Raw genomic sequence first — 15,912 nt, forward strand, 5'->3', positions numbered from 1 at the left:
CATAACAACAACATTTAAATAGTTTATAGGCATGTGATCGATCACCATATTTTGCCGGAACCAAAATCTTAAATCCAAATGATTTTTTTGGGTCCATTTCAAAATTCTAAATATAAAAAAATAGTCATTGAATAATTGATTTAAAATTTAAACTAATATATGAAAAAGTTTAATCATGATTTTTTTTTTCGCAATCACATCCATGATATATCTAAAATGCTTGAAAGCATTTAGGTTCTTATTTCATCAAAATTTATTTAAAAGATAAAGTACCAAAATATCAATGAATGAACCTACTCAACTCCAAACTTCTTTCTCATCTCCACAATTAAACCATACATCTTCTCTTGATCAGGAATTGACTTGGAAACACTCTCTTTTTGAAGGCACCTATTGGCCCAAGCAAAAAGCTTTGGGAACTCATCTTCAATCTTGAATTTCCCATAAATCTCCCTAATTTTAAATCCAGTTATGATTGGAAGAAGTGCTACATCCAAAAAACCAAGTTCTTCACCTCCAAAATAATGCTTGCATTGTCTCCTAGTTGTTCTTCCAACAATTTTAGGTTTTCTTTGAATTCGTTTGTGGCAACCTCCAGCTCTTCTCTTTTTGAGGTCAATAGGCTCATTGACTTGTTCAATATCTATTTGATACAATGAAAAAAGATACCAAGCTAGTCATATATTATTATTATTATAATTAACAAGCATTATATATGAATATGATAAAGGAAAAAGAAAGAAAGATGCTAATAACCTTAATCAAATATAATTTTCGGGTTAATATAATAACCACCATTTTGTTATGAAAACAAACTTGTTCATACTTAATCCCTTTACCAATATATCACTCTTAATGAATTTGTAAACTATTGATTAGGTGTATTATAATATTATATAGTAATTAGATGCTGGAATCAGTTATATAATAATTAAACATCGTCAGTATTGCGTAGTGATAATACCATGATCATGATATATTATTAAAAAAAATCAAGTAAGTTCGGCACTAATCAGCTCACAAAAGGCACGTACTTGTGTCTCCAAACTCGAGGAGCATTTAAATTTATAAATTACCTAAAAAAATTGATAACGCAAAATGACATGTCAAAAGAAAGACATATCAATAAAACCACCAATATATTTGTGTATAAATATATGTATAGTTTAATTTATTTTTAATGTGTATTTATATTTTAATATATATTTTATACTAATAGCTGATTTTGGTGGATAATTTTAGTATACATGTAACATTACTCGAAAAATAATTACTTTTAAAACGGATTGAAAAGATAAGTTCTGAAAATGAGGTTTGATATGAATAATTAAAATCATTTATATGTTTTTAGAATTATTATAAAAATTCCTTTCAAATAAACAATAATTAACTTTTTTTTTTGTTACCCACATTATTCCTCAAATCAACGGGTCTAGTTGACCAAGGACCACTGACTTTCAAATAAACAATAACTTTTAATTTTAAGCTGAATAACATAAAGGCATACCATTTTGTCAGAAAAATCAGCCCAAAACTTAGCATGAGCCTTTTGATAAGGGTCAGAAGGAAGCAAGGATGGTTTATCATTCCAAACTTGATCAATATACTCAACAATAATAAGAGACTCGCAAATAGGTTTTCCATTGTGGATGAGAACCGGAACCTTCTTATGAACCGGGTTCATTTGTAGCAATAGAGTGCTCTTATTACTCAAGTCTTCATCTTTGATCTCACATATCACACCCTTCAAAGCCAATGCAATCCTCACCCTCATGCAATAAGGGCTAGGCCAGCGATCTAGTAGAACCACCTCATCTGCCATAGCTATGTCAAATTGTCAAGAGAGAATTTCAAGGAACCAAATTATATATAAGAAGAGAATTGGAGTAATTGATTTTTGTATCAGGCTATGATGTGTTGATTTTATAGGGGAGTTTATTATTGTGGGTGTGACAACATAATCATTGATCCAATCTTTTCTTTTACTAGACTAACTGCCATATATGAAAAGTGTATTATTTTTAATTTTTTTTAAGGTACTATGTATATATAATAGCTATTGTTCTAATCTCATTATGACTGGAATTAAGAGATCTTATCACAATTGTCATATCCAAGATTTGAAAATTTTCTTCTTATCATAGTGCAACATGTTGGTGCTAAATACCGCTATTTGAAAGACATTAATTTTGTGAACTTAATAAAATCATGCCTATATGCTGGAAATGATCAAATGTTATCATATACACTATATATAGCTATTTAGAAATAAGTCATTAAATGATTCGGATTGTGACTTCATAAATATTGAAAACAGTAAAATAGAAATAAATCAACTTCTTTTATATTTATTTATAATATATTAAAAAAGAGATCAATCTCTTCTTCCGATAGACTTTAAGTCGATATATATCAAGCATTTTAATATTTTACCATGTCAGCATTTGTGATACTATCTCTTTTCTTTAATTAATTAATTTTTATACTGAAAATGGATTTTTCTAAAACCAATTAGGCAGAGATGTCATGTTTTCATGGTTCTTTTTTCTTTCAAAATATAGTATATTGTTATCATCTAATAATATTATATCATTGTTATATCATTTTATAACAGATTGTATTTTTACGACAAATGTAAGAATCTGATTTTTTCTAATATATATTTTTTTTTGAATTTTTTGCTATTAAAATTTACGAAATTCGAGAATTATAGTTTATCTCGATCTGTTTAACTTTAAAATAATATTTTAGATAAGAGTGCTACACATCCAAGTATTTTTTTCATCCAAATTCATCTAAATAGGTCCAACACCAACAAAAATCACTATCATTAAAAGAGCGTGATTACACGCGCTGCTGCTTCTTCTTCTTCTCCTTCTTCTCAGGCTCGTTTCTTCTTCTTTTTCTTCTTCTTCTTCTCATACTCGTTTACGCATAGAGCTTCTTCTTCTTCGCCTTTCTCATTCTCCTCCTTCTTTTTTGCATTCTTTTTTCTTCATATGTTTTCTCCTTATCGTCATTCTTTTGTTGTTGTTATTGCTGTGTTTTTTTTCTTTTTTTCCTTCTCTCTCTAGTGAAGAAGCAGTAGAAGGTGAGGAGGAAGAGTTTTGAATTGTGCAGAACAGAAATGAAACGAAATTATATTCAGAAATAAATTGAAATTATATTTAGAATGAACCAAAAATTAAATTCAGAATGTAAACTCATTTCAAAATAAGCATAGACTAAATGCACCTTATTTAAATTCATAATAAATCAAAATCACTTAATGATTACGACACACAAACTCAATTCGAAAACAAACACACAAATAAAATTGAATCATGAACAAAAACACATCCAAATCCATCAAGTGATTTTGTAGTATTATGTGTTTCTTCTTCTTTATTTGATTAGATGAACAAGACAAGAAAAGAAGAACATGATGAGAAGATTTGAAAAATTTTTTCTTCTTACATCTTCTTTTTTGTTTGATTTTTTTCTCTTTTTCATGGTTTTATTCTTCTCAAGATAGTGAAACAAGAAGAATCATAACAAAATAATTCACTAAGAAATGAACCGAAATTATATTCAGAAATAAGTTGAAATTATATTTAGAATGAACTGAAATTACTTAATGATTTCAATTCATTTTAAATATAATTTCAATTCATTTCTAAATATAATTTCGGTTCATTTCTGCAGAATTCAGAACTCTTCCTCCTCACTTTCTACTGCTTCTTCACCAAGGAGAGAAGGAAGAAAAGAAAAAAATACAGCAGCAACAACAACAAAAGAATGACGATAAAGAAAAAACACGTGAAAATAGAAGACAAAGAAGAAGAAAAAGACACTCCGTGTACATACGCAAATTTGAAATAAAAAGAAGCGCATGCCTCTAAATTATTTGAATAAACTCGGATGCTAAAATTTTTTGGATGTAGAGAATAATTCTATTTTAGAAATATTTTGGAGTTGAGATAATATAAGATACCCCATTATTCATACCAATATGATTATCTGCTTCATTTGATACAGTAAAAATAAGTGATAAAAAAATTATCGCTTTTAATAATTATTCTTTAAGAATTCATCGTAATAATATTTTTTTTTCACTCGTATATTCATCCTCTTTTTTTCATTAATTATCCACCACATGTTAATTCATTATATGGTGAATTAATTCGGAGGTAAGAATGATTAAGTCATCAAAGTGACATCAAACAACATTCAATTTCACCAAAATTTCACACAAATTCGGTCACATGTCTCTAATTTATCCATCACATGTTGAAATATTATTCTTGGCCAGCAAGTAAGAAAAAGGAATTTTTCTCTCCCTTTCTTCTTGTGATTCCTATTATTTTTATAGAGTTTCCTCGCTCTTATTGCTTTAAGTTTTATTTTATCCAAAGGGATAGGTATTGTATTTGAGTTTTATATTGAATTCATTTGTATAGCATTTATTATTATTAATAATTGTGTGCTTTTAATTACTAAAATAATTTTCTGGTATTTTCTTATAAACTGAAACGCGATATCGACCTAAAGGCTCAATATTAAATAGTAAATAAGGAGAACAAGTTAGTAACTCCTTACTTTTGGTACGATCATGACGTGCTAAAGGTTAGGGTGTTACGATAGACAACACCGTTGACTGAAGCACAACTGGGATGCAATCTATGCACATAAGCTGGACATAGAATTGATATATCCCAATATCAAGCTCGTGTACAATGTTAGTGTGCATGCAAGGTTATCTTCCTCTTCAATGAAGATATGGATGATACCATACTCAAGACAGTCAGGATAATAAACAAAGGAGTATATACATAAGCATAGTAAGCATAGTGATGCTTCATTGGGTCTTTTATCATTCTAGATTTTTTGCTAATAGGATTCCAAATTAGCAAATAACTAACCTGACCCATTGAAGAATAACGAATGCAAAAAGCTCCATTTTTCACACCAACTATGTGAAACTACCCCTCATATGTGAGAGTGAAAAGCAAGTGATGTCTAGAGATCTCACATGTAATAGCATTCATTTTAAGAGCCCAATCAACTGAGGTTGTAGTAAAAGTTGATCGTGAAAAGTGAGCATAAATTGAGCAACTATTATTTTTTCACCTCTGTAAAAGCTCGGTCAAAAAATTATATGAGTTCATCTTGTCCCTCCAGCGACGACATGTTTGGCGTGCACTTAAAAAAGTGAAAGGCTGAGAAACCTTGAAGATAGCTAGGATAATTTCATCAGGTAATTCTAGAAGCTTTAGTGTTGTTGGCAGAACATCACTCATGGTGCTAATTAGGGGAGCGAAGTTGATGCAAAATTTTAACACATAAATGAAAAGGAAAAAAGAAGAGAAAATTGACATCATACCTGTTATTACAATGCCATCTTTTAAATTTTTGCTATATAATGGAGGAAGGTCCGAAAAAAAAAATAATTTCAGAGAGTGAGATATGAAAAACTTATTTTTAATATAATAATAAATATCATCGATAACAAATCTTTTTTTTTATTTTTTGAATAATATTTAATTGTATATCTTCAATGAAAGAGAAAGCCATCAAATTCTAAATCTATCAGGAGGTGTTAATGCAACTTGTTGATTGAAGTGTAGTGTAAATAAATTATACTAAGTAAAGAGATTTGGATTAATGATTGTAGATCCTCTGTCTTAGCACTTTCTATAGCAAGTCAAGTACTTGATTTGTCTATTTATTAGTATGCATTCACTTGACTGATTGATTGATTCAGCAACAAAGTATATAAAAATATTCAATAGAGAATAGACTAAGATAAGTAAGTAATTAGATAGAGGAAAAAAAGAACTACAGTTAGTTTCAGAGGAAGAATCTAGTTGCATATTGCAAATTAATAGTGATGATGACCTATATAAAAAATCAAAATAGGATAGAGTAACATAAATAAGTAGTTGGACGGAGGAAAAAAAAGTTCATACAATTAGCTTGTTTAATAAAAGGTGAAACATCTATTATAAGCAAGAAAATAATTCAAAATGTTAGTTTCTCAATCATGACTGAGCTTATTGAGCATTTTTTTACATTAGCAATTCGACATAACTAAACTTTCAGTGAATACCACAAAAAAGCACTGAAATCTCTTTTATCTCACATTAACCACTGTTAACTTTTATTTTAATTATTTTATGTGGTAAATTTGTTAATTTTTATAGTGGAAGAATATCGGTGTATTACACATTTAAAATTAGGTAACAGTGAACATTTTTTTATACAAAATAAAAGAAGTCTAAGTTGAAAAACAATTCATATGCAATAAACTTGAATATTTTTTGTTTTAAGATTCTGATTAAACTGTTTGTAAGAAACAATATTTCATTTACAACATGGATATGTAGCCAGTGATAACTCTGATGTGATATTTTTATTATTATATATTATATTATATTATATTATATATATTATTATATATGGCAATCTTTATTAAAATATGAAATTTAAAAGTATGATTGTGCTGTGAAATTGTTTCTGCATTTGGAGAGATAATAAATAGCAGATGTGAAAAAGTTTAGTTAACATCTGTAGTTTCATATTTAGTTTCAAAATCAAATATCTAATTTTATTGAAACCAGTTGTGTTACACAATAGAAATCGGTTGTGTTACAATTTAATTAGTTAAATCAATAATAGAGAGTAGTTTTATTAAATATATGCTTCTTTATATAATAAGAACTGCGAAACTACATTTTATTTTTTTTAGGATAGGATTTGAATCTTTATTCATTGATTTTTTTTCTAAGACCTTACAATTTATATTATTTAATTTAAGAGATGTTAAGAGTACTTATCGTACAGTGTAGTTGGTAAAATCAATTCATTTGATTAATAAGAGTCTGAAATTTTTATATTGTTACTCATTATGATTGAATAAAAAATAAAAAAAAAAACTACATGAGATTACATGTATCTAAATTTAATTATGAAAGCAATTCTAATATTAATGTATAGGATTAAAGGATAACAGTGCATATAACTGTGCACCATTTGCCTTGGGAACTAACAAAATTAAAAACACAAAAATGAAAAAAGAAAAATAAAAAGCAAATCTACATTACATTGCTCACATAAGAAACAGGAGAAGGAAACTACAGCATTAGATAACGTTAACTGGAAGAACTGCATCATGATTTATATGAACAGATTTAATTACTACAGCAATTAGAAAATCTACAACATTAATGATCCTGCGTTCGTGAATTTTTGGATTTACAGCTCCCATTTCGATATATGTTGTCCTAACATGATTTGGCTCCATAAGTGGTGGAGTTATCTCTTTTAGCACGATAAGTTCTTTGCCAGCAAACAAATGAGGCCATACTGGGAATTCATGTCCATGGCCTGACATTACTTAGTTCTACGACTATGTTCCATGTGAATTTTTAATCATCCATATGCTCCACTTATATGAACCCATTTCAGTATGCATGCCTACGTAGCAAGGTGATCATTTATCAGTAACAACTTTTGACGGATAAATTTGACTCGTGCAGGTATGACAATATATTCGAATTCTTTTGTTAGAATGGAATAAGTTACAATACACAGGGACTTAGTTTCTCCATGATTATTCCAGCTCAATAAATAGATAGAGCCATCGGATGCAACATATCCGGGATCAATTTCCTGCACATATGGGGGCAACACAAATTGGTATCCCACCGGTTACTTGCTGAGGAATACGAAGTCAACCTACAACGTGCATCTAAGAGTTTGTTCTTGTATATATTGATCCAAACATAATTTACAGAATGTGGGACATAAACAAATGCATAGGTAAAACTACATAAATTACAACGATGCTGGATGACGTCAGGAATGCTACTTACATGTCCAGAGTTTGGATTCCAAACAAAAAAATTAGTTGGACTATCCTTCGTTGAGTAACGAATTGCCATATTCCTATTCTCACAGTAAGTTATTTCAAATTGGCCTTGGTTGTTTCTTACAAATGGAACATTAATAGCTTCTATGATTTCAGTTTGTACATTTATTTTGAAAAGTCAAGTTGCACCTAATTTTCGTCCTCTAGAAGAGACTAAAACATAAATAGAACCACACCTTCTTTTGGTATGTTCCAAATGTGCTAGGATAAAATTTGTGGTAAGCAAGTTGTTCTTCTAAAAGGTAGAAAGACTACTACCACGACCAATGCTTCTAGAATCGGCTCTAGCAAAAATTTTGAAAATAACATCATTTGACAAAAGTGATAAGCTTTGTGTTTGTAAAGAAGTAGTAGACATTTTTAACTCTTATACCAGATTTAAGAGGCTGAGAAGAGAAGAATTGGTTAAATAACTTTTTATAACGGCTGAAGACACTTCGTTTGATACATGTAATAAATAAATATAAGTACTTTTATTAAGCAAATTCACATTTTAATATAATTACCTGATATGACCAGTAAGATCGGTTACGAGTTATAGCTCGGTAACGTACCAGCCGAGCATTCGTAATAATCGGCATTTATTTCCGTAACGTTGGATATACAATTAATGCTCTTCCCAAGCGTTACATCTCGGAGAAACAACCCGAACAAGTATAAAAACAAGAGACCAGAATAAGGAAGGTACGCAATCTCTCTAAGAAATCTCTCCACACATATTCTCTTACTGACTTGAGCGTCGGAGTGCCTTTGCAGGTACCCACCCCTCCTGTTCTCCCTTCGTTGAAGAGGTTCGGATCGCATTTCAGGAGTTCACCGACCTCATCAGAAGGACGACCTATATCTCGGCTCAAGCCGGTAAGAACATTGGCGCTAGAAGGAGGGCCTAATTTGAAAAATCATTCGTGATAAGCCCTAAAGATCCTTACACATTCCATGGCTGACGTTCCCCCGCCCACCCCATCCGAGCTTTTGAGGATGGTGACCGAGCTTCAACAGGCGAACCAACGAATGGCGGAGGACAATCAGAGAATGCAAAACCAAATTGCACAATTAGTACAAGCCCGCTTGGAACATCATGATAATAATCACGAGAATAACAAACGAACTCATGTTTCCGAGACACCGCAAACTAACAATGAAGGAGATCATCGCGATGAAGAGGCTCAGCCTGATAATGAGGATGAACAACCTGATAATTCAGCGGGACCATTCACGGCAGATATAATGAACTTCCAACTTCCCAGACAATTCACCCTTCCGTCAACCCTAACCCCATATGATGGATTGGGCGATCCGAAGCAGCATGTCAAGAAATTCCGATCTATCATGATTGTTAACGGTGCATCTGATCCAATTCTTTGTCGATGTTTTCCATCTTTTTTAGACGGTCCTGCGCTTGACTGGTTTTGTTCTTTGCCTGCAGATTCGATATCTCGTTTTCAGGAGTTAGCTGCCCAATTCGAAGATCATTTTGCACCATCCGCAATATACCTCCATGACTCCGACTATTTGACGACTATTAAACAGGGACCACAAGAAAGCCTGAAGGATTACATCACCCGCTTTACGAAGATAGCCATGAGGATTCCGAATCTTCACCCAGAAGTTCATCTCCACGCCATTAAAAGCGGCCTTCGCCCCGGTAAATTTCAGGAAACTATCACTGTAACAAAGCCCAAAACTTTAGCCGAGTTTCGCGAAAAGGCCAAAGGTCAGATCGATGTTGAAGAACTCAGGCTGGCGAGGAGAACAGAAAAATCAGCCACAAACAAGGACGATGATAAAAACCGAGACAGCAAAAAACCATTCAAGCCGGTCCCTCGTTATGACTCATACACTCAGTTCAACACGAAAAGGGATGATATTATCAAGGAGATTCTCAATTCTAAACTAATAAAGCCTCCTCGCAAAGCCGGCAATTATCCAGAGACAAAAGGCCTCGACAAATCCAAGTACTGCACTTTTCATCAAAAGCACGGACACACAACTGACGAATGCATCATTGCTAAAGATCTCCTCGAACGACTAGCAAGGCAGGGGCACCTCGACAAATTTATTTCAGGGCATATCCAGAAGAGCACTATTCCCGCCCCTGACACGTCAACAGCGGGCACATCCTCCAAAGGGAAGGAAAAAGCACCGGCCCAACCTAGAGGGGTAATAAACTGCATTTCAGGGGGCTACGCAGGAGGCGGCCACACAAGCTCGGCCCGAAAACGCACGTACCGAACCATGTTGGCAGTAACAGATGGCCCAAACAACCCTCAGCCATTGACGAACGTCCCGGAAGTGACTTTTCGACCGGCCGACTTTAACGGTGTCAATAGCAACCTAGATGATCCAGTCGTTATCTCCATCCAGTTGGGAGACCTGATAGTAAGGAAGGTTTTACTCGACCCAGGAAGCAGTGCAGACGTCTTATTCTACACGACCTTCGAAAAAATGAAGCTGAGCAATAATATACTACAGCCATACCTGGGAGACCTGGTCGGATTTTCCGGAGAACGAGTTCCTGTACTGGGATCAGTGTGGTTACAAACCACACTTGGTGAGCAGCCATTACATAAGACACAGGATATTCAGTATCTTGTAGTCGATTGTTTTAGCCCTTATAATGTCATTCTGGGCAGACCTTTTTTAAATAAATTTGCTGCAATCGTATCTACTATTCACCTTTGTGTCAAGTTTCCTGTGCAGGACAATCTTATAGCTACGATTCACGGCGACCTCCAGGAAGCTCGCCAATGCTATAATATGAGCTTAAAGCCACTCAAAAAAATCGGACGATCACAAGTCAATTCCATTAAGTCAGAGCCGATAACATCAGCCGAGTTAGACCCCCGAGCTGACTTTGAAGATCGGCCTATGCCAAACGAAGAGTTGACAAAGATAACTCTAGGTAACGATCCGATGAAGTTCACTTTTGTCGGCACTTCCATGAGTTCAGAAGACAAGAAAAGCCTTGAAAATTTCCTACGAGAAAATGCCGACCTATTTGCATGGACGTCTGCCGACATGCTAGGAATAGATCCGTCTGTTATAACACACAAATTGGCATTAGATCCAGCAGCCCGGCCGATCTCCCAGAAAAAAAGAAACCTCGGCACCGAAAAGCGAGAAGCGTCAGTTGCCGAGGTAAAGAAACTAATAGATGCCAACTTCATCAGGGAAATCAGATTCACAACATGGCTGACCAATGTGGTTATGGTAAGAAAAAATAATGGTAAGTGGCGCATGTGCGTCGATTTTACTGATTTAAATAGAGCATGTCCCAAGGATGCTTACCCTTTACCTTGTATTGATACTCTGGTTGATAACTCTTGTGGTTACGGCACTTTAAGTTTTATGGATGCATATTCTGGTTATAACCAGATCCTTATGCACCCGAAAGATCAAGAAAAAACGGCTTTCATAACCGAGAATGGTAATTACTGCTATAACGTTATGCCTTTTGGTTTAAAGAATGCAGGGGCGACATATCAACGGTTAATGAATAAGATCTTCGAGCAGCAAATAGGTCGAAACATAGAGGTTTATGTTGACGACATGGTCGCCAAAACCAAACTCGGAGACTCTCACATCCAAGACCTGGCCGAAATATTCGGCCAAATACGGCGATACAATATGAGGTTAAATCCAGAGAAGTGCGCCTTCGGAGTTCGGGAAGGGAAATTCCTCGGATTCATCCTCACTAGCCGAGGAATTGAAGCAAATCCAGAAAAGTGTCGCGCAATACTTGACATGCACACTCCATCCACAATTAAGGAAGTTCAAAGGCTAACAGGACGATTAGCCGCTTTATCTAGATTTTTACCATGTTTGGCACCTAAATCTTCGAACTTTTTCCAGTGTTTAAAAAAGAACGCAAAACATTTTGAATGGAATCAAGATTGTGAAATAGCTTTCAAGGGCTTAAAAGAATTTCTTTCAAAACCCCCTATCCTACAAAAACCAAAGCATGGTGAGCCATTATATATATATTTGTCTATTACTGATGTTGCCATTAGCTCTGCTCTTGTAACAGAAACAGATAAGAAGCAACAGCCAGTCTACTTTGTGAGCAAGACCTTACAGAATGCCGAGCTTCGTTATCCAAAGTTGGAAAAGCTCGCCTTAGCTTTAGTATTCTCATCAAGACGCCTCCGATCATATTTCCAGAGCCACACGATCATCGTCAGAACTGAACAGCCTTTACGGCAGGTTCTTTCAAAGCCCGAGCTGGCAGGAAGGCTAATCAAATGGGCTATTGAGTTGTCAGAATTTGACATTCAGTACCAGCCGAGAGGGTCGATCAAGTCCCAATACTTAGTCGACTTTGTTGCTGAGCTCACCGAACCAAGCTCCGACGTGTCAAGTTCGAGGTGGACCTTGTTTGTAGACGGAGCTTCCAACCCTCAAGGTGCTGGCGCTGGAATACTACTCGAAAGCTCGGATGGCATAGTTCTCGAGCATTCCCTCAGATTCTCATTCAAGGCCAGCAATAACCAATCTGAATACGAGGCCCTCATAGCAGGACTCAGGTTAGCCACGGATTTACATATCGCTAATTTAAAAGTTTACTGCGATTCATTGTTAGTAGTTCAACAAGTAAACCACAGTTTTCAAACAAAGGACCCGATCTTATTGAAATACCTAGATATTGTCCAACAACTACTCAAAAATTTTTCAAAAATCGACATTACTCACATACCTAGAGAGCAGAACCACAGGGCAGATATTTTGTCAAAATTAGCAACCACACAAGCGCACACCGCCACTCTTTTACAGTCAACTCTAGATAGGCCAAGCATCGATGCATTCACTGTTTTAAGCATAACTCATAATGATAATTGGCAACACCCTTATATCCAATATCTTCGTTCTGGTCTCATTCCAGAGGAGGTCGAAAATAAAAACAAGTTCAGAAGGCAGGCCTCCTATTATACATTGTTAAATGATAATCTTTATAGGCGAGGATTCTCTCGACCTTTGTTAAAATGTTTGAACAGGGTAGACGCCGACCTTGTCTTATCCGAGGCCCACGAGGGCATCTGTGGAATACACTCTGGAGCTCGAAGCCTATCACAGAAAATTCTTCGAGCAGGTTTTTATTGGCCGACGATCCAGGAGGATAGCAAACGCAAAGTACGAACCTGCGATAATTGTCAGAAGCATGCGCCGATCATTCACCTACCAGCAGAGCATCTTCATCATTCGACGGTGAGCTGGCCATTTGATAAATGGGGAATTGATATTCTAGGTCCATTCCCCACTGCTCCAAGACAGGTAAAATATTTGGTAGTTGCGATTGATTATTTTTCCAAATGGATAGAAGCGCAACCTTTGGCAAAAATCACATCGGCACAAATGATAAACTTCGTTTGGAAAAGCATAATCTGCAAATTTGGTATACCTAGCCACATTACAACTGACAATGGTCGTCAGTTTATCGACCAAAGTTTTAAGAATTTTTTGCAGAATCTGAAAATAAAACAACACTTCTCCTCTGTCGAACATCCGCAATCCAACGGGTTAGCAGAAGCCGCCAATAAGGTCGTCCTCCAGGCTTTACGCAAAAAGCTTGACACTGCAAAAGGCCTATGGGCTGAGCTCGTCCCAGAAGTATTATGGGCGTATAATACTACAGCTCATTCGGCAACAAAGGAAACCCCATTCCGTTTGGTCTATGGGTCCGAAGCTATGATTCCTATGGAAGTATCACAAGGCTCGATGCGGACATTAGCAGAAGAACATAATCAAGCTAGGCAAGCCGAGCTTGACTTAATCGAAGAAGTCCGAGAAACAGCAGCAATTAGACACCAAGCATTACAGCAACAACTTAGCCGACGATATGGGCAGAAGGTGAATCAAAGATCCTTCAGTAAGGATGATTTAGTACTCAGGAAGACAGAGCAAGCTCGCCGACCTCCCTCCCATGGAAAACTCGCAGCAACATGGGACGGCCCATACAGAATATATGAAGTTCTCGGGAGAGGAGCATACAAGTTAGAAGAATTAGATGGCACCAAGCTCCCCAATACATGGAACGTCAGCTCCCTGAAGCGATATTACAGCTAAGCAGCGCGCCAGTACTCTTTTTCCTACCATAAGAATTTTTCCCAAAGGGTTTTTTTACTTGTGGAGGTTTTAATGAGGCTGGCTTACCTTGAAAACTTAATTTCACAGGTACTGCTGTTCATAAAATGTAACTTTCATTTTATTTCATATGAATTCCTTCAACAGATTAATTCATTACCCGAAAGGGAACTTACTACAGAAAAACGACTAAAACCCCCCCAAGGGAGAAACCGACCATATATAAAGTCGCATTACTAAAGTACGAATGCGCAAATAACATAATTACAACTGTCATTCATGCCAACTAAGGGCAACAGAATACATGATTAGGAAAACAGACAATCCTAATCAAATCGGTTCTCAAATAAAAAGTCCTTATGTTCAAAAACATCAAAATTAAACAAAAGCCAAATTATCACTTTGCGCAGATTCAAGCGTACAACAAAAAACAAAACTACTCAAAGAAAATTTTCAGCTACCCAAATTTTCATCTCCTTCCTCGTCAACCTCCTCATCATCAACAAGATCCCCATCCCGAATTACCTTACCGGGATCCATAGCAGAGAAATCTCCTTCAGGAAACAGAAATTTTGCCTGATTAACAGCTCATTGAAAACCCTCAGCGAAGGCATCCAAAATATCCCCTTCCTTACGAGTCTCAAGCTCTTTCATTTTTGCCGACACTTCGATAATCTGATCACTCAAATTCGTCAAGTCACTCTCCTTCTTTTTTAACAAACCGGAAATCTCTTCGTGACATTCTTTTTCCACTTTCAAGTCGGTTTCAACCTCGGACAACTTCTTTTTCAAATCACTCAAACTTGTTTCCTTCAGCAGAAGTTGCTCCTTTAACTCGGCAACTTGAGACGCCTCACCAACCAACTTCCTATGTTTTTTCTCCTGACTTCGTCCAATGCTAGCCAAACGAAATCCTAGCACCTAACAAACACAACATCAGTGTTCCAAAAAAAAAAACAAAAAAACAAAGCAAAGAGAACATGAAACCTGTAAAAACTGATCCACTCCTATATCTCCAGCCTCCTCTACTCGCTTAGTATCTGTCGTGGCCTGAACGACCTCATCGGCCACAACACTGAAAGGGAACTTTCTGCTCCACACTGAAGAACTCTCCCCTTCCCCCTCAAACGCATGAAGCTTTTCCTGTTTCACCAAAAAGTTTGATAAATCTTCAAGCGGGACACTCCCACCCTTCCCTTGTACATCTTCTAACAAAGCCGATTCAGACTTCCTCTTCTTAAAAACAATCGGTTTCTTCCTCGGAAAGGGCTGATTAACTTCGGCACCCCCATCAACCTTCTCTTGAGTGGACGAAGATCCTTCAAAATTTTTGGTCTTGAACCTGGACCTCAGGCTAGATGCCGTTACACCAGGAAAACTGCCAGCTGTAACATCAAAACATTAATCGGTCAATCCATTAGAAATAGTAAAGCCAACAAACAATCTTTTCAACTTCTTACCAAAATATTTTATAACAGCAGTCTTATCTTCCTCCCAGGGAAGCAGATCAGAAACCGAGATTAAACCACCTTTATCAACCATCTCCATCAGAAACGAAATTATACATTCATTCCGACTGTTTATGAGGTCAAGACCCAATATATGTTGCGGATGACAACACTAGTATAGGGGAAATTTTTCCCCCAAATGTTCATCAATATAAAACGGGAATTCCTCATCAGCGGACTTTACTTTCAGAAACATTTCTTTGAAATCTTTAAAAGATGATTTATAAAGCTTGAAAACAGAAAAGCCCGGTGTACTATTCAGATTAATCCACAAACCTTTCCATACCCCTTTAGCTTGGAACAAACAGAAAAACAGTTCTACGTCAGCTTCAATTTCAAGAAAATCCATTAGAGCTTGGAAACATCTGATAAAAGCCCACCCATTTGGGTGTATTTGAGATGGAGCACAATTCATTT

At 35.6% G+C, this 15,912-nt stretch overlaps 1 protein-coding gene and 1 pseudogene across 1 annotated transcript; one reads left to right on the forward strand and one right to left on the reverse strand.

Annotated features, from left to right (window-relative positions):
• Positions 1-293: 293 nt before the first annotated feature.
• On the reverse strand, positions 294-1,822 carry LOC130942029 (probable glutathione S-transferase; annotated as a pseudogene).
• A 7,023-nt stretch (positions 1,823-8,845) lies between these two features.
• LOC130940023 (uncharacterized) lies at positions 8,846-13,969 on the forward strand. Its single transcript, XM_057868078.1, has one exon. It carries the CDS (start codon positions 8,846-8,848, stop codon positions 13,967-13,969), a length of 5,124 nt encoding a protein of 1,707 aa, XP_057724061.1.
• Positions 13,970-15,912: the final 1,943 nt, after the last annotated feature.

Source organism: Arachis stenosperma, chromosome 7, assembly GCF_014773155.1.
Source record: "Arachis stenosperma cultivar V10309 chromosome 7, arast.V10309.gnm1.PFL2, whole genome shotgun sequence".
NCBI classification, from domain to species: Eukaryota; Viridiplantae; Streptophyta; class Magnoliopsida; order Fabales; family Fabaceae; genus Arachis; species Arachis stenosperma.